The 26,484-nt window shown below is 40.5% G+C and overlaps 1 protein-coding gene across 1 annotated transcript; it reads right to left on the reverse strand.

Moving 5' to 3' along the window:
* Positions 1–17,012: 17,012 nt before the first annotated feature.
* Positions 17,013–25,377, reverse strand: LOC139666434 (alpha-N-acetylgalactosaminidase-like). The gene is made up of 9 exons (XM_071545648.1): positions 25,257–25,377; positions 24,722–24,878; positions 22,973–23,113; positions 21,249–21,460; positions 21,005–21,099; positions 20,614–20,775; positions 19,898–20,095; positions 18,769–18,909; positions 17,013–17,400 (listed from the first exon to the last, which is right to left on the reverse strand). The coding sequence occupies exons 2-9, from the start codon at positions 24,874–24,876 to the stop codon at positions 17,173–17,175; spliced, it is 1,332 nt and encodes a 443-aa protein (XP_071401749.1). The 5' UTR covers positions 24,877–24,878; positions 25,257–25,377; the 3' UTR covers positions 17,013–17,172.
* Positions 25,378–26,484: the final 1,107 nt, after the last annotated feature.

A 26,484-nucleotide genomic window follows, 5' to 3' on the forward strand; every position in this document is an offset into this window, starting at 1 on the left:
GTCTAGGTGGGTTTTGTGGGTTTTTCTCTCTAACATCCCTGCTTACTGAAGGTGAAGCCAGTTAGTCCACTTACTTTGGCCTAGAAATGATGAGCAATGACTTCCCATAACAGTACTGGTGATAAGGGCAGTGTGACATAGCAGTTTTCATCGGTGAGATAGGGCAATGCATGCTGGGAGAACACCCCTGCCTGGACCAGACAATAAGCATAGTCTAGTCCAGTGATTCTCAGCCTTTTTCATATCAAGGACCCCTAATTTAGTCCACATTAGGGCCACGGACCCCCATTTGATGAGACATTGTCTCTCGGACCCAAATCTGAGAATATTTTTATCGTTAGATTTGATTTTGTCCAGAACTCCATGACTATCTGTATTGCATTTAGAGAGATAACAGAGAAACTATGATCAAAACAGTCATTCTTCTACATTCTCTAATTGTGTTAACTTCTTGTAAATGAAATAATGCTGAAGTTTAACAATTCATCAGTTTGCTGGGGACCCCCTGGAACCCCCTCAAGGGGGTTGAGAACCACTGGTCTAATCAGCCTGTAAGAGGCTATGAGGAGAAGGACAATGTTTTCATGTCATGGACCCTAAATAGAAAAACGTTAATCCACAGACCTCCAATTGATTATAATTTAGGCCCAGGGATCCATATGGGAAAATGTAATATGAACTGTAGTACTGTGAGGAGATAACAGTGGTGAGAGTCAAGCCTATGATTGCAATAGTTATTCTTATATATTCTCAATTTATAGTGAATTATATTACAGTGAAATTAAACTATTTTTCATTTTGCTGGGACCCCCTTCTGATGCCCCTCTCTCTCCCCTTGTCTTTCCTGTCTCTCTCTACTGTGACTGTTCAGATTCCACACAAGTATGCGCAAATGTGAGCAAACTGTGAGCGCACACACACACTCACACATCAAGGACTGTGACACACACACACACACACACACACACACATATCAAAGCCTGTGACATACACACCTCCACCCTCAGAGACTGCTACCACAGACACAATTTATGAAGACAAGGATTTAACATCTATTTATTAATATTTATAACATTCAACCTTTGTAAATTTGTAAATGTGTAAATTTAATTTAACTAGTGCCTTTTATTTTTAAGTTGTACTTGCACAAGTCTTTCGTAACATTATGCTGCTATTACTGCTTTTACTACTGCTTTTATTTTATTTGTTTTATTTTAACTACACCGAGAGCCAGGCGAAATTTCAGTGTACCTGAGTATAATGACAATAAAGATCATTCTATTCTATTCTATTCCATTCTATGTTGTTGTTGTTGTTGTTGTTGTCAGTTTTTGTTGTTGTTGTTGGTAGTTGTTGTTGTCAGTTGTTGTTGTTGTTGTTGTTGTTGGTAGTTGTTGTTGTCAGTTGTTGTTGTTGTTGGTAGTTGTTGTTGTTGTCAGTTGTTGTTGTTGGTAGTTGTTGTCGGTTTTTGTTGTTGTTGTTGGTAGTTGTTGTTGTTGGTTGTTGTTGTTGTCAGTTGTTGTTGTCGGTAGTTGTTGTTGTCAGTTGTTGTTGTTGATAGTTGTTGTTGTTGTCAGTTGTTGTTGTTGGTAGTTGTTGTTGTTGTCAGTTGTTGTTGTTGTTGGTTGTTGTTGTTGGTTGTTGTTGTCAGTTGTTGTTGTTGTTGTCGGTTTTTGTTGTTGTCGGTAGTTGTTGCTGTCAGTTGTTGTTGTTGGTAGTTGTTGTCAGCTGTTGTTGTCGGTTTTTGTTGGTAGTTGTTGTTGTTGGTAGTTGTTGTTGTCAGTTGTTGTTGTCGGTTTTTGTTATTGTTGGTTGTTGGTGGTGTTGTTTTCAATTTAAAATGTTACTGTCCCATGGTCACTTGTCATTTTTTGGCATGAAAATGTTCAAATTTAAAGACATTGAATATCGGCACAAAATATAATCTATTGGCACCTTCAGTCCACACATTGGCATCAGTATCAGCCTTCAAAAACCCATATTATATTAGTGGAACCCTGCATGACTGAGCTCTCTCCATGGCACACCAGAGGAGAACGGCTGCAGGCTGGATCCACTGCTGTAGGCTCTGTGGTTTCTTAATAGGCTCTGTGCGGTTCAGCCTGCATGCTCTATACTTTTCCCCGGGGCCGGGTAGAGGCAGGTGGCTCTGACTTTGACCTACTCTCTCCTGCCAGCAGGCAGCTGACGGCTTGGCCCGGAGCCACCCAGGAACTTAAGCTGCTGCAACGTGCAGCCGGCCATGTAGTCGCCTGGCCGCCGTCCAGGCAGAGGGGCTCGGCTGGCAGAGAGAGGAAGGGGCGGTGGTGGTGGGAGGCTACCTGAGGCTGTCGACACTGGTCTGCATCACAGGTGAACCTATTGCCTTTAAGGGTAAATAGCCTGATTTTATAATTATTTTATATATCATTTTTTATAATGATTTTATAATCTTGACTTGAGATGGCCTGTGTTACGGATATTGATGGTATGGCCTGTATGATTCTCTTCCCTTACTTTTTCCCTTGTGTAGCTTTTATGTATTATATGTGTTCTACCATGTGAGCTTGTTTTTTTTTTATGTGAAACAGTTTTTTACGTGAAACAGTTTTTTTTCTTTTTTATGTGAAACTGTTTAAGCTGCCATCTTGACCAGGACTCCCTGGAAGAAGAGAGCCTGTATCTCAATGGGACCTTCCTGGCTAAATAAAGGATACATTTTTATTTTTTTTTGTGAGCATTTATTTATTCATTCCAAACAGACAAAAAAATAAAAAAATAAAAAATTAGGGACCGTTGAATGTGACAGCACAGGACCAGTGGGCAAGTGTTGTGCTATGAGCACCATGTAGCTTAGCTCCAGTTGTAAAATGTCATTATAAGATATGATCCAAGAAGTAAATAGTTCAAGACTGGGTTGGAGCCAACTTTTCAGGATGACCTTTTCAGCAGCAGTTGAGGCTACAAAGAGAATTCTCTTTTCAATATATTTAAGATTAACTGCAGGGTTATAACCAAGGAGGAATAAAGCAGGTCCTAGAGGAAGAGTTTTGTCAAGCAATGTGCTTACAGTGTCAGAGACAGTAGACCAAAGAGTGGATACAGCATCACAGTCCCAGATATGCATGTAGGAACCAGTTACAGAGGAACAATTATTACATATGTCAGTATCTGAAAGATTCTAAAGATCTAAAAGCCTTATGAAAAAGAACAGAAGAATGCCAATATAGAGAAAAAGATACTATTTCAATGATTAAATGCCATAACAAAAAAAGTGCAGTAAAAAAAAAAGAAAATAATATTTACAAAAAGACGTTTTAATCTCACGTGATCACCATCAGTGTCAAAACACAAAATCAATCTCTGGACATTTCTATAAACAAGACAGAGGATGAAGCAATATTGCACGTGTACCAAATGATGCATTACAGCGGGTGTGGACAACGTGAAGGTACTAGTCTATAAGAGTCAAACCTAATCATAAGTCTATGGATTTGCAAGGCGCCCAGGGCACCCACTGCAAGTTTTGCCTCATATGAATTTGGGAAGATGGCTTTTAGTTATTATGCTCCATGGTCCTGGAATCAGCTCCAGAGAGATGCAAACCTGGATCACTTCATCCCTCTGGGTGATTTTAAAAGTCTGTTGCGGTCTTTAAAAACTGAAGTTTGTAGCTGTTTTACTTGAGATTGTATACTGTGTAATTTGTATATTTGTATGTATTCCTTGTAATTTTATACTGTGGTTTTGTGTTGTATTTTTATAACATCTGTTTGCTGCTCTCTCAATGGGACACCTGGTTAAATAGAGGAGAAATAAAATAAAATAAATAAAAAAATATGAGGAGATGGTGGAGATGGTAATGGTGCTACTGGGCATTTCATGTGGGGTGGAGTTATGTCTAGTTAAGCGTGTAACTGTATTGTGCGACCTAATTGCTTATATAATAGGTCAGTTAGATGGTTAATTGGTTTGGTTGTACGTGCCGACAGTCAAGTGCCAAGTGTTAGTTTGTGTCAGTGGGTTCTCCTGTCAGGCGGAAGTGCTGAGAGAGCAACAGAAGGATTATGAAACATCACCACTATCTGTTTCTGGTCCAAGACTACCCACTGGTTCCCAACCTGGGGGTCCCGACCCCCACTAGGGGTCGCCAAAGCTTCACGGGGTGTCGCAAGGCCTTCTTGGTTTTAAGGGGTGTAAGAAAACTTAAAAAAGTATATATACAGTATATCTCAGCATTTCATTAATTTCTGTGACTAAATGTAGTTGTTATTTTTAAAGTTTAGATGTTTTTTTTAAGATAGAAATGAGGATAAGGGCACTGTGAAGACATGAACACAAGCTATATTCATCCTGCATTAGAAAAGTACACAGTTAAAACAACCAAAGAGCTAAGAGAATTTGTCCGAAATAAGCATAATAAATATGTATGATAGTTAAAAATAAATAATATTATTATAAAAATATCAGGAAAACTAATCTCTGATGCAATATTCACATAATCTGCTCAATATTCATCCAAATTGCTCGTTTTACACAAACATCCTGCAGTTATTGCGTTCACTATTTTTGGGTTAATTGGACAGTTATCAGTTGTTCTGTGCTGTTATTGTTATGCATTGAATATAATATGAATATCCATAAAATATGTCACTTTTCAGGGGGTCCCCAGGAAATGTATGAATTGTTAAACTCATTTACAAGAAGCACAATTAGAGAATGTAGAACAAATATAGGCTATTTTGATCATAGTTTCACTGTTATCTCTTTACCTACAACACAGCTTGTCATGGGATTCTGGACAAAATCATATCGAACAATAAAAATCTTCTCAGATTTGGGTCTGAGAGACAAAATCTCATCAGTTTGGGGGTCCATGACCCTAATGTGGACTAAGTTAGGGGTCCTTGATATGGAAAAGGTTGAGAACCACTGCCTTAAGGAAAAAGGTTGGGAAGCACTGGCCTAAACCAACCCTGCCGCATCGCGAGTTCCAAAAAGATATGTACGCATTAGCATCCGACATCTTCTCCATCGTCTCCATCTCCAGGAGCCGTCCCTGTCTCACCCCTCACCCTTGCTATGGTGGATAACCAGTCTCCAGCAGGGCCAACCGAGATACCTTGACATCTTTAAAGTCTTCTTGCGGGACGGCGGTCGGGGCCCTTACACGGGACCGTATGTCACGTCCGCAGCGGTGGGTCCCTTGGAAAAGAGCCTTTCATCTTTGCCGGTACGCTCTCTCTCACGGATGGTGAATTTGACCCCTCAACCCCCCATCCCCGGGCCCCCTCCCCTGCCCCCCCGAGACGGCGGGTCAGCGGGGTCGGAGGGGGGGGGGGGGGGTCACAGGGTATTTGGGAGTCGCTGTATTAAGGGCAGTAAGTCAAAATAATAGGCCGGATTAGCGCGGGGACGGGCGAGGTCACCCCCGGTTAATCTCCCGCGGGAAGTTTTGGATCAGAACTCCATGATCCGGGAATCGACATTCAGCCGAGGGAAGAGCAGACAGAGGCAGAAATGCATTAGAGCGCAAAAACAAACAACCGCCAAGCAGAAAAAGAAATGTCACTGCTGTCATATAAACACCTGAGCCCCTGCTTAGGGCCCCCCAAGAGCGCTTGAAATCGTGATATATTATATGATGTCAGTGGTAATCATACTTTTGATGCGAGCACAGTCAGTCAGCAAAAAAAGTAATGTCGCAAAAAAAAGGACCTATCCTTCTGGAGCGGAGAAAAGAAAGAAGAAGAAAACAGAAGATGAGGAAAAAAACAGAAAGATAAAGGTATGTTTGCATTACAGGTATGGCAAAGATATCATATCGCGATTTTTTTTCAGGCAGGATCACGTTATCTTGTTACAGGTTCCTCTGTTCATCTTATGTCATTATTTGAGTATTTATTTAATTTATTTAATACTGTCTGTTTTTTACATTTGCATTTATTTTTCATATAAGAAGGAAACCTTACTGAAGGAGGTACTGTTTATCTAAGTCTTTTGATTTTAATTGTAGTTGATTGTTGTTCTGCACTTTTGCACGTTGCAAATTTTTTAAACCAAAAGCAATTAAAGTGGTTAACTTGTTTACAGTAAATGCATTGTCTGCTGGTTTATTGTGTTACTTTTCAGTACACCACGTTCAGTATGCCACTTAGTACTGTATCACTTTGAATATTAAAGTGCAAATTAACACCAGACCACTCTTGTGAGTTTGCTACCTTTTAAGATTAAAAACCATAGAAGGGTAAAAACATGCCAGGCTGATATTGGTATGATGTAAGAACACAGCTACAACAAATAAAATTGATAATGGGTGTGTTAGATTTACAGTAGGTGTGCCAATGATCAAGCATTGACAATAGTCAGTAGTATTGGCGGTGCCGAGGCGGTGAGGGGCCCCCAAATCAAATTCTGCTTAGGGCCCCATAAAGGCTTGGGCCGGCTCTGTCTCCATCAATCTGGGTCCTGTTCAGAAGCCTATCTGTGGCAACGCTGCACCCTGTAGGGAGTCGGGGGTATTGCATCCTGACACTGTATTCTCACTGCATTTAATGGAAGGCACACTCTCTGCATCGAAACCCCCTTGTGTCTTGAGAAACACAGTAAACCACATGAGAAGAGGGTATTTCATTTACGATGGAGATGACAGTCTTTGAAGTATACTGGATGTCATATGGAATCTCGGATGCTATGGGGATGAGATGAAATTGCGCTCAACCCCAGAAAGAAGACGTGTTTATTTTCTCAAGGGGAGATTCTTTATGGAATTTGCCATCCTTCAAAAAAAAAAAACATAACACTTTAAAGGCCAAGCAGTGGTCACTTGACTTGCTGTTTTAAATTTAGAAATAAAATGGTTCAGCTTTCAAAAAATATCCCTCCATGACCTTTCCTGAACCCAATTTCTGTCCAAACCAGTGTTGGTAGATTTGCAGAATCATGCAAGAAAATAGTCATCATAATTATCTTTACCCAACCACTGGCCTTTCTATTCCTCCACACACATGCACATACACACACACACACACACACACACACACACACACACACACACACATTTACCCACTGTCTGCATAGACATTTTGCACAAACATTTGCACAGGACTTTTGTCACAGACATTTCGTCACTTAATATTACTCTGTATATTGTACATAGTGTTCTCTGGATATTTATTATTATTATTATTATTATATATTACTATCTTATCTCTACTTTTTTATACCTTGTGTTTCTTGATAAATGCCATTCAGAGTGGAGGGCAAAGGAAGAATTTAATTGTACTTGTTGAGAAACTTGTTTGTAACTGTGCCTATGACAATAAACGCTTTGACTTGGACTTATTTAGTTGACAAATTCATGCATGCACACACACACACACACACACACACACACACACACACACACATGCACATGCTCAGAAACACCCATGCATATTCCCACATAGCTATTCCCTGACTCCGGCTAAACAGCAGGTTTACCCAACAGGCTACAGGAATTCCAGTAAAAACAGCAGAAAGTCTCAGAAACACCCAAAGTCCTATTTGCGGAACAGTCTCCTGGTTTATTTGAACAGATGACTTTCCTTTAGGGCTCTAAATAAACGCAGCGCAGCGTGGAGGGCCGAGGTGCCAGACATCTGCGGGTAGCTACTAGCAGAGGAGAGGGTCAGACATGAGATAACTAGGTGGACTCATCCGGCCTGAGTGTCTGTTGACAGCAGCTGGCAGGCCATCTCGCTTCTATCACGCCACCATCATGCGAGAATGGAAAACGGGCAGATGTTTTTGTTTTCACCACCATTGGAGGCCATGATTCACACGAGCTGCTCCATTGGTTTTGTGTAGGACAGTGGTTCTCAACCTTTTTCATATCAAGGACCCCTAATTTAGTCCACATTAGAGCCACGGACCCCCCATTTGATGCGATTTTTTCCAAATCTGAGAATATTTTTATTGTTAGATATGATTTTGTCCAGAATTCCATGACTATCTGTATTGTAGGGAAAGAGATAACAGTGAAACTATGATCAAAATAGTCAGTCTCCCACATTCTTGTAAATGAAATAATAAGGTTTAACGACTCATCAATTTGCTGGGGACCCCCTGGGATGCCCTCAAGGACCCCTTGGTGGTCCCCGGACCCCACGTTGAGAACCACTGGTGCAGGAGACATCGCAGGTTTGCTTTTATAGCTGTATTTCCTTTTTATCTTTTGTCAAGCCCCTAGCTTTTTTATTGCCCGTTTCGTACACCTGGCGCAGGATGAAAAAGAGAAAATGAAAAGAGCAACGGGAGGGAGAAAGGGAGAGAGGGAGAGAGAGAGAGAGAGAGAGAGAGAGGCAGACAAAGTGAGAGAGAGAGCCTACGTGATAGCAGTCATGGATGCGTCTCTCAGTCCCGCTCTGGCTGTCTCCCGGTTCTCTCTTTCCTCTCTCTCTCTCTCTCTCTCTGCAACAATGACTACTATTGACGGACTATTGGATTCCAGCAAGAGGGGATTGATTGCCATGTGATCGCTCATCAGATGCCGCACGTGCTGAAATCCGCTGGTGTCAATACGAGTTACGGGTGGGAGTGTGCGCCCCCCCACCCCCCCCCACCCCACCACCCCACCCCCCCCCGATCCGGCATCAAAGCCTCTTTATGACCCTTAACAATAGCAAGTGAACGAGGATGCAAAGATGACGCCACCGATGGGCAATCCGTCTTTGAACACAATGGGAACCTCAAAGTCAAAGAAACTGCTCACAGGGTTCGGTATTGCGGAGCAGCTGCATTTTGCCAAGCTCCAGTAGCTTTCTGCAGAACGACAATCGGCCCCTTCATCTGATCAGATGGGGCAGGAGGGACCGGTCCTGCTTCGCCAACAACAAAGCGTTTCCACACCAAGTCCTCCAAGCCAAATTATGTGCCCTCCCTCTCCTGCGACACCAACAAAATAGCTGCTCTATATTCCAGTCATTATCCAAATGCTTCTCAAGACACTACTCTACTGTGCCTGTCCCTGTCATAACTCTTTTGGCCTCTGCTTCGATTTTTCTTGCCGCATGGTTGGTGGACTGGGGCCGATGTGCTTTCCTTTGATCTGGTCTGATGCATATCAATGCCGGCGTACAGCGATCCGCCGTCTGTGCGATTGAGATTTCGCGATCGATAAAATCATCAATGCCGTCGCGGTTTGGTGCGGTGGGAGCCTGGATGTTAGAGGAACTTGCAAGGCTCGTGACTGGTTGCTGGTTTAAAGGAATAGTTCGCCCAAAAATGTTGTCATCATCTACTCAGCCTCATGCCAAATGAAACTCAGGTGAAATTTGTTAGTCCATATAACACACAGGGAGGTCGCCAGCACAACTTGGTAGCAGCCTTCTCCAAAACAACTGAAGTCAATGGGGACCTGTTCTTTAGAGTTCCAAAACAAAAACAGCCAAACAATCACACTGTGAATAGAAAGACCTATACACCATTATTTGTTGCAAATCAATCAGCTGTAGTTAGGATTTGCACTAAATGATGGTGTAAATATACTGTAGGTCTTTTTGGAACTCTGAAGAACTGGTCCCCACTGACTTCAGTTGTTTTGGAGAAGGCTGCTTTGGAGTTGTGCTGGCAGCCTCCCTGTGTGTTATATGGACAAACTTCACCTGTGTTTCAACTGGCATGAGGGGGAGGAGATGATGACAGAATTTTCATTTTTGGGTGAACTATTCCTTTAAATCTCTGGCTCACCTGGGAAACTCTGGGGGACAGTGACTCTCTCCCTTCCCTCAACAACTACAGTCAAGTTGCACTTCAGCAAGGCACTGAACCCCCCAACTGCCCCAGTAGAGCTGCTCATTGGCCAAGAGTAGAAGTACTGGGCAGCTTCTAGAGTGAATGTGTAGAACCGTTTGAATGTGAAGCAGGGAGTTGCTGGAAAAGATCACGAAGCTCAGCTGACTTCCCCTGGATAAACAAAGGTGTGCAGAAAAAAGGAAATACCCTCGGACCTTACTCTTTCTTACTCCTCTTCACCTTGTCACCTTGTTTCTTCCTCTTGGGTTTTCTCCTCTCCTTGCGGGGCCCTCGTCGTCCCACACAGGAACACCTTCGTGACTTCCTCGCTGCAACATGAGACGTGGGAACCGCACGGCTTTTGGTTTTATGGCGCAATAAAGAGCGGGCCGAGCGCGGCGGGGGTTTTGGCCGCATGACGTTTGCTGTCATATGCTACGCAGTGGCCCCCGCGGCCCTGCGAGAGCCGGTCCTGCTGGGAGGCATCTGCTGCGTGACCTGCCGGTTGCCGCTTCCTGCCAAGTTCAGGAGGATCTTTGCGCTGATGTATGGAGGAGCGTCCGAAGGTCTTGTGTCAGATCTGTGGTGCTGTGTACTGCAGACGGCCCGTAAAAACTCCACATCTCATTATTGGAACAGACATCGAGGAAAGACGGGGAAATATCACGGAAGAGCTGCACATGGTGTACTGGAGAGATATCTGCGCATATTCAGACATAGTGGAACTGTGGCCAATTCCGGACAACATTCGGCAATCCTGTCTGGTCTTTTTTGGGAGAATGTTTCAATGACTTCCCGACACGCATTCATACATATTTGAGAAGCTAAATACCAAAAATCATAAATATCTCTAGATATTTAGACATACAAAGACAATCAGCTATGAACAACTGAATGGGTGGTGATATTCGTTGATAAATGGAAAAATAAAAAGATCTCACGATCTAGCCTGCAATTTCTACAGCTATTTGTGACATTGTGAAGGTACAGGAAGGCAGGAAGGTTAAAGCAATTTGATGATTCAAATGTGTCTATTAAGCTCTATGAAACTATTTCTCTGCACCCTGGTAGTGCTATTTCCTTTGATGATCCCTTAAAGCATGACTCCTGCCATTCTCAACCTGGATCCTATTTTCTCATCTTTCTCCATCGTACCGATCGGTTCTGACCAAAAGCTCATCAACTGCTTCAATGCTGTCTTACTTGCCAGGGTGTGTCTCTCCAATCCAGTCCTAACAGGCCAATGGACTCTCCAAAAATCCGGCTTCTCCTAAGAGGAAACTGATGCCTTTGTCTGGGAGGTGCAGAGTCGCAAAGACCAGAATGTATGGCACCCCAGATATGCTGCCAAGGGCAGATGGTGTCCCTGTTTAAGCTGAATTCATGTTTCTGGAGATACTGAAAGCCCTGCCACCATGTTTTCTGTGTGTAATGATGCACACCAACAGTTCCATGTTGGAAGACAATTATTCACTCAATAACAACATGCATAACAGCAGTTACACCTAACTGTAGTGCAATAAAATTTGTTTCCATTATTTTGAGAGTTGCCAGTAGTTTGCTTTACTTAAGTGATTAAAAAGACTGCATTAGTCTTATTTGGCTATGTTTACATACACACATCAATGCCAATACTGCAGGTAATGCTGTTTAAGCCAGTGGCATGATTGCAGAAACTCCCCATAATAATCCTATTTACATGACTAAACTACTGATTTCACTTAACCAGAGAGAATTGGCAAAATCTTGCTTCCTGTACTGCCACTATCACATTCAACCAAAACACTTCCACCCATGATTCTGTTCTACCACATTGTGTTGTTCATCGCAGCCATAAGTATGGAAGCCTGTTTCCGCCACCTGTTAAAAACATCTGCCGCATTTTTTTTTATCAAGTGAGATTTTTTTCTCAATAGTATAACTTTGTATCTCATAATTATGAGATGCTAAGTCATAATTATGAGATGCTATGTCATATTTATGAGATACTATCTCATAATTATGAGATGCTAAGTCATTATTATGAGATACTATCTCATTATTATGAGATAAGATACTAAGTCATAATTATGAGATGCTAAGTCATATTTATGAGATGCTATCTCATAATTATGAGATGCTAAGTCATATTTATGAGATACTATCTCATAATTATGAGATGCTAAGTCATTATTATGAGATACTATCTCATAATTATGACGTATCTCAAAAAATTATGAGAAAGCTTCTCACAAGTTATAATTATCAGATACTATTTTATAATAATGACTTAGCATCTCATAATTATGACTTAGCATCTCATAATTATGAATTAGCATCTCATACTTATGAGATGCTAAATCATACTATTGAGAAAAAAATCTCACTTGATGATGAAAAAAAAAAAAATGCGCCAGATTTTTTTTAACAGGTGGCGGAAATGGGCTTCCATACATAAGCCTTTCTCTATCGCTGTTAAAAAATGCAACTACTTTGGGAGACCCATTGGAAAGAAGGAGCGATGAGCCAGTGTTTTTGAACGAGGCTGCAGTGTGAGGACTGGTGGTGAGCGCTCCTGAGGGAGTTCAGTGATGTAGAGTGAAGAGAGAAGTTTTAAATGGAGCTGTGTGAGCTACTGTGTCCAAAGCGTCTGCAGGATGTCCAAGTCCAACAGCCTGGTGTTAGCTGGGCAAGAATAAAGGTGCCCACATTGGATGAGGCGTTCATAATTGCACAGTGCTGTGAACATGCACACTGCATGCTTCAAATTAGAGGCTGCAGATGGAACGCACATACCTGTCCTGCTGCCTTCAGATGGCTATAGGGATTTAATCAACTGAAAGGGAAAGACCTCATTCATCCTACAAGCAGTTATGGAAGACAGATATTGGTAAGAATCAGCTCCTACCCCAGTACTCTGCCTTATTCACTTTATTGCCTTAATGGTCCCATATTCTACACTTTCCAGTGTTTTATTTTGAGGTCCATTCAAAGCTGTGTGTGGTGTCATGAACCAAAAACACTCTCAATCCATTTTTACACGTTCATTTTCCAGCATGTCTCTGAGCCTTACCAAGAACAGGCTGTTTCTGTTGCTATCTCTTTAAGGCTCATTAATATTAACAACCCCTCTGTTCCGATTGGCTAATTGTTTCAAGAGTGAAATGTGAGACGCCGCGGCCCGACGACTACAGATAGGGAAAACTCTCCGGTAATAAACAATGACAACCGCTCAACCGCTTTGAAAAAAACACTTTGTTAGTCTATTATTTCTTACAAAAATGATAATGAGGGAACCTTTGTGACGCCACAAAGTTACGGAAGTCCAAACAGCTCGTTTAGAGGCTCGCTTTTCTAATATGGATTGTGTGGATTTAGTTGGCGACCGTGTGTTTTGATACTTTCACCATGTTTAGATAGACCTTCCAACTCCTTTATCATCACAGAGGCAAGGGGAATCCTGTTTGACACAATATGAGACCTTTAATCACATTATAATTGCACATTTGAGGTGCATGTATGTCTACTAGTTGAGTTTTCATTAAAGTGAAAGAGGCAAGAAGTAGAGCCACAAAACCCAACGGTTGCTCTAAAGTATGGCCCTTTACCTAATTGTTGTAATATGCCCAGTATGTTTGATTGTTGCAAATAGTTGTATTATCTTCAGTACTCTGCATTTGTCTTATTCTAAATCCTGCTGCTACGATGACCCAGTTTCACTGAAAGCTCCATCTAATCTAATAGCAGTCTGCTTTTCCACTTTGTTCTACTGTTTATTTATAGTTTTCCTGAAAAATAATGGCTATTCCATGACATATAGTGATATTTGGCAAAATGATAGACAGGTGTGGTATACGCTCAGTTTCATCGAAGTTCCGTTACCTATAGGCTCGTTCTACTGAAATGAAAAATGGGCAATAATTCTGCTCAAAAATCTCTGTGGAGACATGTTGCCCCATTTATTGTTGAACAAAATACAAGTATGAAGCTTTGGCTGTTTCTACATTGGGAAAGGAGAAGTATTAGTTTGTTTTCCTTTCTTTAAAAAAAAAAAAAAAAAAAAAAAAAAGTCAGAGCCACACATCCTCTTGTGTGCCTTCCGTCTTCGGCCTGGACATCATCCTCACCCTCTTCACCCCTCCTCATCTCCATTTCCCTGTCTGTTCTGTCAGTCATATCCCTCTGTCCATTTTTGTGCTCTAAAACTGCCTCAAAATGCATATGAATTATGAAACTAATTCTGCACTCCTGCTCCTTCCACATTTTAGACTCAAAATGCTTTTCTTACTGCAAAATGCTTGCACGTCTGGTCATTTGAGCAGACTTTTTTTTTTTTTTTTGGACGAGTGCAGAAGAGCCGGAGCAGATCTGGGCCTCCGTGTTGTAAATATTTTTGCGTGTGTGTGTGTGTGTGTGTTTTGCGAGCACATACTACATCTAAAAGGACACGTGTACGACTCCCAGCATGTTCGGTGTCTTCCTGGTGGATTCATCCGTGAGTGATGGCAGCTGGCAGAGGGGGCGCTGACCCACACCGACCCCTGGCTGACCGAACGGGGGGGCGCGTGGGAAAGACGTGGGTGGATACGGGCCGCTTCCCCCATCGGGCTCAGCGGAGCTTGGGACCGGAGCGGAGGAAGCCCCGGGGGCCAGCCGGGGCCGCGGAGCAAAGCACCCGGCACCCGCAAAGAGGCACCGATGACAAATGCCAACAACAAATAAATAGGATACAATATCAGTCTGTCTGTCTGTGACCCTGTGTTCAGGCTGCAATCCCCCCTGTTTGCCTGAACTTGGCTTTTCAATGATGTTTTGGGGCGTGGACCCTTTCCTGTGGGTGTGTCTTATGGGCGGGGCCAGTGGTGAGCTGGTTGTGGCTATCAAGTTGAAGAGGCTAGAAGCCACAGAGCAGGATGTCATAACGACAATGGAAGGAAAGCAGGAAGGAATACAATTTACTACTTTTACATAACACAACATAAATCTCTATGTCACTAAATTCATAGTATACAGTAGTGATTCCCAACCTTTTTCATATCAAGGACCCCCATTTGATTTAGATATGATTTTGCCCAGAATTCCAAGACTATCTGTATTGTAGGTAGAGAGATAACAGTGAAAGTATGATCAAAATAGTCATTGTTCTACATTCTCTAATTGTGTTAACTTCTTGTAAATGAAATAACGCTGAAGTAAAATTCATCAATTTGCTGGGGACCCCCCTTAGAGCCCCTCAAGGACCCCTGGTGGTCCCCGGACCCCACGTTGAGAACCACTATACAGCATAGAATGTAGCATCAAACTGTTGTAAGTTCTATGATGATAGGGTCTTTTTCACTTTACAATAAGGGTCACTAAGTTAAGGGTTAGTTAATGCTTAATAAGCATTAACTAACCCTTAACTAACAGTTAACTAATGTGTAATTTACTAATGGTGTTCATGTTAACTAAGGTATTAATTTATACATTATTTAATAGTTTATAAAGATGACTATTAAATAATGTATAAATTAATACCTTAGTTAACATGAACCCCATTAGTAAATGATTACCAGACACATTAGTTAACTGTTATTTAAGGGTTAGTTCCTTATTAAGCATTAACTAACCCTTAATTAATGTACCCTTATTGTAAAGTGTTACCAAAAAAAGAAAATGATGAATGCTTTTCTGAAAACATAATTGATTTTTGTTTCTATTGTGGTATACTGGAGGTTATGGCTTACCCACCTCTTCATTTACCACGACATCAGTGAATCAGGTTAATCTTACACTAATACCAATTTACAATGCAACTAATCTGCAATCCCTGTAACACACACACACACGCACACAGTATAGATTTAGAAGACTCAGCTCACGCTCCATCTTTAAACAAGCTTATCCCCGACACCGTGCAAACACACTTGACCCGACCCGCACCGTGACCTTGCACCGGCCCGCGCTGAAGGTGGAGGCGGCTGAGCTGGTCCTGTCTGTGCTGGAGTCTCCAGAGGGAAAGGAACAGGTCAGGTCTGAGGATTACTTTTCAGTCTGCACTGCCCCCCGGTGGTGGGCCGCAGTAACACGTCACAGTCCCGGTCAGCACTATCATCAGGGTTCAAACAATTCTGCCCATTCTCTGAGTAGTTTTAAAAAAAAAACAACTGAAAAAATGGATGCTGAGTAAGTTAGTATAGTGAAACATCTTTTCTAGGACAGTTCTAGGTTTGGACTGGTTTCTGAACTTGATTGTATGATTGTATAATATTGATGTTCTTATTAGGAGTTTTACAGTAAAAATGGGATATTAGTAGCATATACATGTCACTCCCTTTTCCTGCCTGCCTCCTAGCCTAGACCTCAGGACCGCAATGGAAATAAGTCATGTGACTTTATTGTGATATCCTGATTAATTTTAGTACTGTATGTACATTTGTATATGGTATTTTAATTTATCGAATATAGTCAATCAATCAATCAATCAGCAATCATCATCAGGTGAAAGGTGATATGTTGTGTTAAGAATCAAAGTCTCTTAATTTGTCCATTTTCACATTTTAATTTCCCCCAGAATTAAATTTTTGTGGAATAATAATATGAATAATACGTGGAAAAGCCTCTGAAACAGCATTTAGACCGTAGGACAGTTTCGACTAAAAGGCTAAACTGAAGCCCAGGATAACAATAATCATAATTATATATTAATGAATACAAACTGCATCATATCAACGGAATAAGGTGCCCATTTATGTAAAATTGTGTTTTAAAAAGAGGTTAAAAATTTTGTTTTGTTGTGATAAAAAGGTAAATAATTGTTGATTTCTGTTTGTATGTACACTGATATTCCTTTTATTATAGTACTTTTGCATTTTACTTTGTTTTCTTCTGGTTAAATGGACCCCAGCTTTTGACTCCCTCCAATGGATAGTTAATAGCTTCCTACAAAGAAATGTTATCAATCTTAAAAAGGGAAATGTTTCATAACCCCAATTATGGGACACACAACATGATACGGCTTCTGATGACTGGTTACCCTAAACCTACATATAAATACAGTGGATTGAAAACAATATGTTAATTAATTTCATATGATTAATTAACATACTTCTTTGATGCCTATTTAGGTTTAATTCTGTGCCTTTTTTAAATTTATTTTTATTTTATTTTTTATTAATTCATCTTGTGTAACTATGTCTCTGTGTAGTATTTAAAAAAAAAAGAAAAAAAAAAAAGGGAAATGTTACCCTCCTCTGAACAATAATAAAAAAAACCCACTGGCAACATTATAAGATAATAGCTTTATATTTGGCGTCATGATAAAATACATCAGTGCAAAAACATCCAAATATCTTTGGAACGACAAGAACAAATTAAATATCAACATAATTTCAATTGGACTTGTCGCAGGTTAAAAAAAATTCAGTAAAATCACAGCATCTTTGATCCAAAACGGTTCATTCAGAGCACGATGGGAGGCACAGCTTTAGCCTCATGCAGATGAAATGCAGATACAGTGTATTTGTATTTCTTGCGTGTGTAGGGGTATCTGCCCGTCTCTTCGGGTTGTTTGTGCTGTTTGGTCGGATAGACGTACCACATGACAGCACCGGACGGGTTGATGGAGACTTCAAACTCTGTCGTGTCGGTCAACCCGGTCACCGTCTTCCCTGTAAACACGTCATACGCCTGACAGAAAAAAAAAAAAAAAAAGGTGATATAACACTGCTCACAACTCTATTACTAGGGTTTGACTGATATGGGTTTTGAAGACTGAAACAAATATTTTTTGCATTGAAGCTGACAATGTTATTTTGTGCTGATATTGAATATACTGACCATTTTCATAACTAAAAAATCCCTAAATTTCCGCTCAAATTTTGTTCTGGAAAAGCCTCTGAAATGGCACACTAAAACAAAAAAATTAACATTAAAGGAGAAATGCAGCCTATTGTCAATGGCTCACTTGGATGGAGATACTCAAGCTCTCAGTTTTCTTTCAAGTTGCCAGTTTCAGGTCTTAGATCCAAACTCCCATTGACATTGCATTGGACTGAAAAGGGGGCATGCCAAATTAGCATCAGAGCGACGTAAGCTGGTCATGTGACCTGACCCACATGGGTCTGGCAATTCTGACTCTGGAACCGACTTGATCCCACTACTCTCTGAGGGGTAGAGAAAGACATATTTTACTACTGAAAATGTGCGGCATTCCCCTTTAACTAATACTTGTGTATAAGATACTCGTATATATGTACACAGTCATATGTGCATATATGTGTGTCTATGTAGATTTATGTGTTTGCTTGTAGATACATATGTATACACATGTATTAATCTGGGGGGTATATGGGGTTAGGAAAAAAAAAAGGGGGGTAAAGTGTTGTGTGGAATCTGATCAAAATGTTACATTAGAGTTTATTGAGGTTAAGGGCTTTCCATAGATAACCAGTGTAGTATTGATCAATTCTACAATAAATATGTAAATCAAACGGCATCATATCCATCATATTAGGGCTGAACAATTAATTGAAATTTTATCGAAATCGCAATATGGCCTACTGCTATTTTCAAATCGCAGGAGGCGCAATATTTGTTAAAAGGTGAAATGTGTCTAAATACCATTTTAAAGTAAATATTGTGGTGCTGCAGAGATGTCCTGGCCTACACATCATATTCTACAGACTTAAGAAAACATCTTTGTTTGGTACTGATCCCCGCAAAAATCACACCATAATTGAATACGTTTTTCAATGACAATGAGAATAATGATGTAAAAAATTATCATTCCCTCTAATATCGCAAATCATATCGCAATTGCAATATCAGTCAAAATAATCCTAATTAGATCTTTTTTCAAAATCCTTCAGCCCTACATCATATCTGAGGTGGACGACAGTGACTGGCTGATATCGACCCTATGTAGCGGTCTAACCCCAACACTTACCATTCATAACTAATATCTATGAGAAATGTTCCTCCGTAATAAGCTTTGATAAGATTACACAGGGCAAGGTGAGGAGGGGGTGAGGAGGGGGGGGGTTGGCGGGTGCAAACCTCATAGCTGCCAGTATCGTAGTGGAGCGTAGCCAGAGAGGTGTGGTAGAGGTATGGCATGTCCTGGCGACGACTGAGGAACACTAGGGCGCTGGCCGAGTCAGACAGAGGCCTCCAGTACACCTCAATACGACTCTTCTCCTGTCCAGCAAGAGACACAAACATGAAAATATGATGGATAAGAGAGAATTGGAAGGAGACTGGGAAGAGAGAGAACAGTAAATTAGCTGCTAGCCAAAATGCTAGGTGTAGCATTTTGAAACATCAGTATATCATGGTCAAATTAATCATGGTAGCTGTTGGTATAATTACTGTAAGCAAATGAGTCCATAGTGGAAACGATTGGCGGCCTCTATATTGTACATTAGCTCCATTTTGCTCTGGAAGAACAGCGCCCTCTTCGTTGTTTGTGCCGTAAAGCAATCCAGCAGATTTCCCGCCAAATCTGACACAATGTAAAATTCAGTGGTGGAAGAAGTACTCTGATCCTTTACTTAAGTAAAAGTACCAATACAGCAATGTAAAAATACTCCATTACAAGTAAAAGTCCTGCATGAAAAATCCCACTGAAGTAAAAGTACATAAGTATTAGCAGCAAAATGTAGTTAAAGTATTAAAGTAAAAGTAGTGGTTTGGTCCCTCTGACTGATATTTTATTATATATGACATCATTAGATTATTAATACTGAAGCATCAGTGTGTAAGCAGCATGTTACTGTTGTAGCTGCTGGAGGTGGAGCTAGTTTGAACTACTTTATATACAGTTAGCTAGTTTAGTCCAGTGGTTCCCAACCTAGGGGTCGGGCCCCTCCAAAGGGTCACCAGATAAATCTGAGGGGTCATGAGATGATTAATGGGAGAGGAAAGAAGAAAAAACAAAGTTCTGATACACAAATCTGCTTTCAGTGGAAGTATAAAGTAGCATCAAATGGAAATACTCAAGTAAAGTACAAGTATCTCAAAATTGTACTTAAGTACAGTACTTGAGTAAATGTACTTAGTTACTTTCCACCACTGGTAAAATGCAGTGTAGAGGCTGATAGAGACTGCCAATGTTCTGGGCAATGGTCTTGTTTGGTTATGGGTTATTATACCAATGTCTCAAAATGAATCTAGTAATGATGGTCACCTGCAGCAGGCGTCTTCCTTGGACACCTCGAGGGTCCTGATTGATGGTGATGGCAACTTTGTTTTGCAGGATGGCCCTTGCGTCGTTGCTCAGGGTGCGAAGGTCATTAGACATGATAAGAGGTGAGGCCATTATAGCCCACAGAGCCATCTGAGAGCGTGCCTGGTCGAGGCTGAGGCCAAAGTTTCCAATGATAAGCTGAGGACAGATATCAGAGGAAATGGGTTATACATCTGCCAGGAATATAAGGTGTATAAAGAGTAAAGAATGGTTTGGGCCTTAGTGGGTCGAGCATGTTAATGTGTGTTCATACCAAGCGTGTTTGGACCAGTTCATTTGAACTCTGGAGTGTTTACTCCTTTTGTTCGGTTCATTTGGCCAGGTGACAACAATGGCATTCAAATAACTGCACCGAGATGCCTGGAAATATGACTCTCTGTCCTCTTCCAGGAGGAGTGCTGTGCAATTTGCTTTTCGTTTTACCGGATTTTGCTTAGCTGAAGTTACAGGGACGGGAATCAGACTTGTTTAGACTCTCCCCACCAACAAACTCTCTAACCTGGCCGGATGACACATTACAAAAATTCCAGTAACCAGCTGTAGGTTTGATTGCATCCCGAGTAACAACTGCAAAGATTGAGGCTTTGATGCCCGCTACAATCACATATAGTGCTGTAAGGTGGATAGACAGTGAAGCATAAGCAAATCCTTCATACCATGTCAGGATCATTCCAGCGTCCAGGCCCCGCTGCCGGCTGCAGATCATCCTGGTTGGTAGAGAACCAGTCAAGAATGCCTAGCACACTGTCCCATGAGTCCTGAATATCATAGTAGTTCCTCCACAAGTGGCAAATATCCCCAAGCAGAGAGTAGTTCACCTGTTTGGCACAAGGAAATGGACTGTAAAGGTGTAAGCAAAAATAATAATCACAGAAATATTCTCTGGAGATGATCCATAGATAGTTCTCTGCCTTCATGTCTCAGTGTAAATTTCCTTGATACAGCTATGGGACCATAAGACAAGACAGAGCTCATTTAGATTTGAAATTAAACCAAGCTATTACACTCTGATTTGGGGTTAGTAAATGATGTAATGATGACACTCACATTAGGTGGAAGTCCTCCCACATAGACAGGCCAACTACAGGAGTAGGCTATAGGTCTACCTGTAGCATTCAAAGCCTTGGACATCAGAGGGTAACCTGTGTAGAAAAAAAAAATGGCTAGAGCAATGTCTTGATTTCCATACATAAACTCTTTCCTCGTACAAAGATTATTTGCAAATTACTACCCTCCATGCAAATGACTGTAAACAACAAGGTGTTCAACAGGTTAGAAGATGTACTCTTACCTAGCATTTGTTCTATGGCGTTTGAGCTACAGCCATCAAACTTCAAGTAGTCTACACCCCAGCTAGCAAAGGTCTGGGCATCGATCTCAATTTTATCCAGGGTGGTGCCGGGGTAGCCCATACATGTGCGAGTGCCCATGTCCGCATAGATGCCAAGCTTCAGCCCACGGTCATGCACATAGCTCGCCAGCTTTGCAATGCCCCCTGGGAACCTGGAGAAAAAGGTGACGCGGTTACAATGATAGCCTACAAGTCACATTTCAGGTGCTCAGCCTGTGGCAGCCATATTGGAGGTCCTCAGGTGTCGGCAACAATGGTAACAGAATGAATGCAATCATTGAATGCAGTTATTAAACAACTTATTGTGTGTCTAAACATGACTTGGCTGTAATAGACATGGTTCATTTCTGTGCCATTTTTTATATTCACCGCTGATACTTTTGATTCAGTTTTGTGTTTAGCTAATGCCCACTTATTAGTTAGCTAGCTAACCACAGCATCTGGTCAGTTAGCCATCACTGTCTTGTTGTAAATGCATCTAATTTGCACAATAGCTAACGGAATTGTATCCAATTCCGGACACTCGGTCACTCGCATAATTTCCAGTGTTTACCAGAGTTCCCAACCGAAAGCTAAGTGACGTAAATTCATACACATTTCAGAAGCTAGGTATCAAATTTCATAAATATCTATACACATTTAAAACACTAAGTTACCAACTTAGTCACGAACAAGAAGCGGGAAGCCTTAAATCCCACTTTGGGTGACAGTTACTTCATGTAGAGAATCGGTATTGGCTGATTGGCCTGCACTTCTTACAAGTATCTGTAACATTGTAAAGGTACAGGAAGGGTTAATAAAGGGTTAATATCGAGTATATGAATACACCGACACAGACGAAAGTAAGTGTCCGGAATTGGATACGAATTTTGAATCTCAAAAATAGGTGCTCTATCATCCATTTGCAGGGACTGGAAGAATATCAATTACAAGTTAAAGTAAAAGTGATATTAAACTTTAAAAAAAGACAGATGGAGGATTGTTAGTTTATGAGAAACTTCAGCGAAAACAGTACAGGATGAAATATATTGGTATATGATTGTGATTTTTTTGGTCATATGCTGTCCGGAATTGGATGCCCTGATGTTAACACTGTATAAGGCTAGTAGAAGCTAACATGTTAACATTAACTTTGGTTGCTTTGCTAAATGAGCCTGCTAGCTAGCTAGCCAACAGTTTGTTCAGGTTAACTGAGCTGACTCTTCTCAAGCTACAACTCAGAGTGTTTTGGAGTAGAGACTAGAGCTAAAGACAAGACAGTTTACTGTGTCACAGTAACCTACATTTGGAAACAAATCCATCTTATCACACTATTAATGTTACTGAACTGACCTACACCGTGTGGCCTGCAGACGTCTGGGGCCTCATCACTAGATCTCAAGAACCCAACACCGATACTTTTTTTTGAAATCTCTGCTTTTCTTGTCCATTTGTTATTTAACTATTTGCACAAAGCTAATTCTCATATGGACCTCCATGAAGGGGCCAAACATGGGTCATAAGATATTATATAGCAAATAATATGTCGTAAGTAAAATGTATATGCACAGTGATATGTACTCTCTGTTGTATGTCCTGGCACCATGTGCATCAATGTAATGTGAAACTCTCAGCCCCAATGCCTCCAAAGACATTCTGGCTCTGGAAAAGAGAAATAAAACAACCTGAAGGGATCAGGCTGCAGCCTCCCATGTTCATCTCTCAGCATGGACATCCAGCAATCGTCTATGATTACATATTCATATCCCAGCTCCCTCCAGCCGTCCTCAGCCAGTCGGTCAGCCATGTCTCTGAACAGCTTCTCACTGTTGAAAGGATGGACAGAGAGACAGGCAGATAGAGTCTGTCAGCCATGCACCAGACACATTAATACAGTGCTTGTGGAAAAAGTCAGATTTTCTGCATTTTTGTATAGTTTAGCATAGTTTTGACTCTTTAGATCTTCAACCAAAGCCTGTTATTGGATACAATGACCCCAAGGTCAACAAACAAATTTTGCAACTTTTTTTCTTTGTTTATTAAAGAAAGTTATGCAAAGCCAATACCCTTTGTGAAAAGACATCATCCCCTTAGACTCAGTAACTTGTAAAAAAAATCTATCTATCTAATTGCGATTATTTTGACTGATATTGCAATTGCAATATGATTTGCGATATTAGAGGGAATGATCATTTTTACATCATTATTCCCATTTTCATTGAAAAACTTATTAAAATGATTATGGTGTGATTTTTGCGGGGATCTGTACCAAACAAAGATGTTTTCTTAAGTCTGTAGAATATGATGTGTAGGCCAGGACATCTCTGCAGCATGACAATATTTCATTTAAAATGCTATTTTGACACACATTTTGCCTTTAACAAATATTGCGCCTCCTGCCATTTGAAAATTGCAGTAGACCATATTGCGATTTCGATAAAATTTCAATTAATTGTTCAGCCCTAGTCTTTAGTGGCAATAACTGCAACCAAAAACTTGCTGTAGCAATTCATCAGCCTCTTACAGTACTATGTAGGAATTTCACACAGTGACATTTGTGGGTGTGTATACTGCATGTTGTCTGGTGTAAAATAACCTTGCACACCAAGCAAATGAAAGAGGCACCGGACTTTGGTGTCATCTTTTTTTGCTTAGGCTACCTCTAGCCACTACAAAAAGAAAAATCTGACCAAATTCAATGGGAACAATGTGCAATAATGTGGAAAATCAAATTTGAGAATGTGCCTTTTCACTGGGTACACAATCATATAGTATGCCAATAGAGAATACTAATACAAATCAGTCTTTCACAAGTCATTCACAAGGAGATTAATTCCCTAACTTATTCAGAAAAACACAACATGTAGGATGTTGTCACAGCAATCGAGTACAGATTCACAGAACTCCTTTTCGGCTACTGTATGTTTTTGGCATTTTTTCATGGATGAGGCCGGGACTGATGGCGTTCAGCTCGGAGTGTCATGTCCAGAGAACTGAAGGGATCTGGAATTTTCGGGTCAAAAACTTGAAAAGGAGTTCTGTGAATCTGCACTCGATTGCTCTTCCTCAACGACCAGGATGTGTGTCTCAGTAAACTTGAAATTGAATTGCAAGGACTGAATTTGAATTACGAGAACTGAATTTGAATTGTGAGAACTGAACACAGTTTCAGAGCAAATGAATTCAATTTCATAATATTACATTCAGTTTCAAGTTTATTGGAATTCAGTTTCAAACTAATAAATTCAATTTCAAATTATGCTATTCAGATTCAGTTTTTCAATGCAATTGTTCAAGGTAAACAATACAAATTCAAATTATGTGATTCACATTCAGTTTTTTAATGCAATTATTCAAGTTGAGCAACTCAAATTCAAATAGAAATAATTCAATTTCAGTTTCTAGTGACACATATTTCTGCCCATAATATGTACCTGATGCAGTTCTCGGGGTCATCTTTACAGTCAACATCACAGCGAAAGCGTTCCCAAGCCATCCAGCCCATGGGTGGAGTCCTCAGCAATCCATTGTCTAAGGCCAAGCTCACTGCGATGAGGGCCAGCAGCCGACTCACTGCTAACAACTCCATTTCTGAGAGGAAATGACAGATTTGGTAAATGAACACATACACATACACACACTTACGCAAGCACGCATGCACAGTGCACCAGTGTTTCCCGCAGAGTGTTTATGTCTTCAAGCAAAAAGTGCATTTTTTTAATGTTACTTTGAAACTGCAAAGACAAAGAAGAGAAGTGGGAAGTATTATCCTACTAATTATGTGTAGACTTAAAAATAAATGCCTTCAAGTTGAGAAGAAATAAATGAAATTAAGCAGTATGGCTGTGAAAATGTTAGTGAAGCAGCTTAATAGAAAGCACTTGTAGTTCTAGGTTACTAAACACACACAACTAACACTGTGATTATTCCTTCTGGGTAACATGTCGAAGTACAATGACATTTTCTCACCTGTTTACCTGAAGGTCCAGCTTGCAGACGGCTGACCTAGATCAGTTTGTTTCTATTGCAGGCGCATGACTGCTGCTTCTTCTTCTTCTTCCTGCTTTTCCTGCAGGCAGCAGCGTTTCTCTCTTCCTGGTAAGGTAAGCTGGTGTCATGTGACTGCTGTGCATCACATGATAAGAAAACAAGGAAATGTAGAAGACTCACAGAGAAGTGATATATATAAATGTATTATAAGTAAAAAATGTAAACACACTTTTTTTGTTTGTTTGTTGTTGTTTTTGTGTTTTGTTTGTTTTTATGTGCTTATTTAATATTTTTGAGTATTTGGAGATTTGTCATACACCATTCAAATATTTTATTTATGTGTATAGGTGTGAATATGAGCGTGTGTATGTGTGTGTGTGTGTATATATATGTATGTATGCATGTGCATATGTGTGTACATGTGTGTGTGTATATATACTGTATGTGTATATGTGTGTGGGTATTTGTATGTATAGCCATATATGTAGCCTATATATTTTCTTATGTTTTGGAGGTAATCTTTAGAGATGGTGTATGTTTTGTACCAAAAACCCCAATAGTAAAAAAAAAAAAAGAGAAGTGATATATTGCTATCTCTTTCATACTGCTTAGATTTCATATTGTTGGTAGTTTTTCTTTGTCTCAGTATGTTCTACTGCTGTTGTTGTTGTACTGTAGTTTGTACTGTAGTTTATTTTTACTTTCTGTTGCTACCATAACATGTTTATGACCAGTTATGTCCCACTGAGATGAAAAGGTCATCTGACAACCTCTGATCAGTCATAAACTTGTAACTTGTATTGTGCACTGTTTTGTGTTATGTGCTGTTCCTTGTTTAAAACTCAATAAAAAGTATTTAAAAAAAAAAAAAACAACAACTTGTAACTTGTAAGACGCTTGTACTTATGATTCATTCTAACTATTAATGCGTGCTGATGTAATGCATTTTCTCTGTAAGAAAACCACAAGACATAAAAGAACTAATGCTACACATCATGGCCACCGCCACAGCATAACTATTATGTGTTAGATCCCTTTAGTATAGTACAATTTGATGGGTTTTTTTTTAATTTATTTATTTATTTATTTTGTTATAAGAACCACTGCCCTAGTAGATGTTAGAGGAATTGCCGCCTGCCACCACTTCCTTATTGGCTTCAAAATTCACCTGTGGTTTTGGCTGCTCGTATCAGGCATAACTGACAAG

Source organism: Centroberyx affinis, unplaced genomic scaffold (assembly GCF_046629955.1).
Source record: "Centroberyx affinis isolate AG114_WGS23_722 - 3 ecotype Tasmania unplaced genomic scaffold, CSIRO-AGI_Caff_v1 ptg005006l_1, whole genome shotgun sequence".
Taxonomy (NCBI): Eukaryota; Metazoa; Chordata; class Actinopteri; order Beryciformes; family Berycidae; genus Centroberyx; species Centroberyx affinis.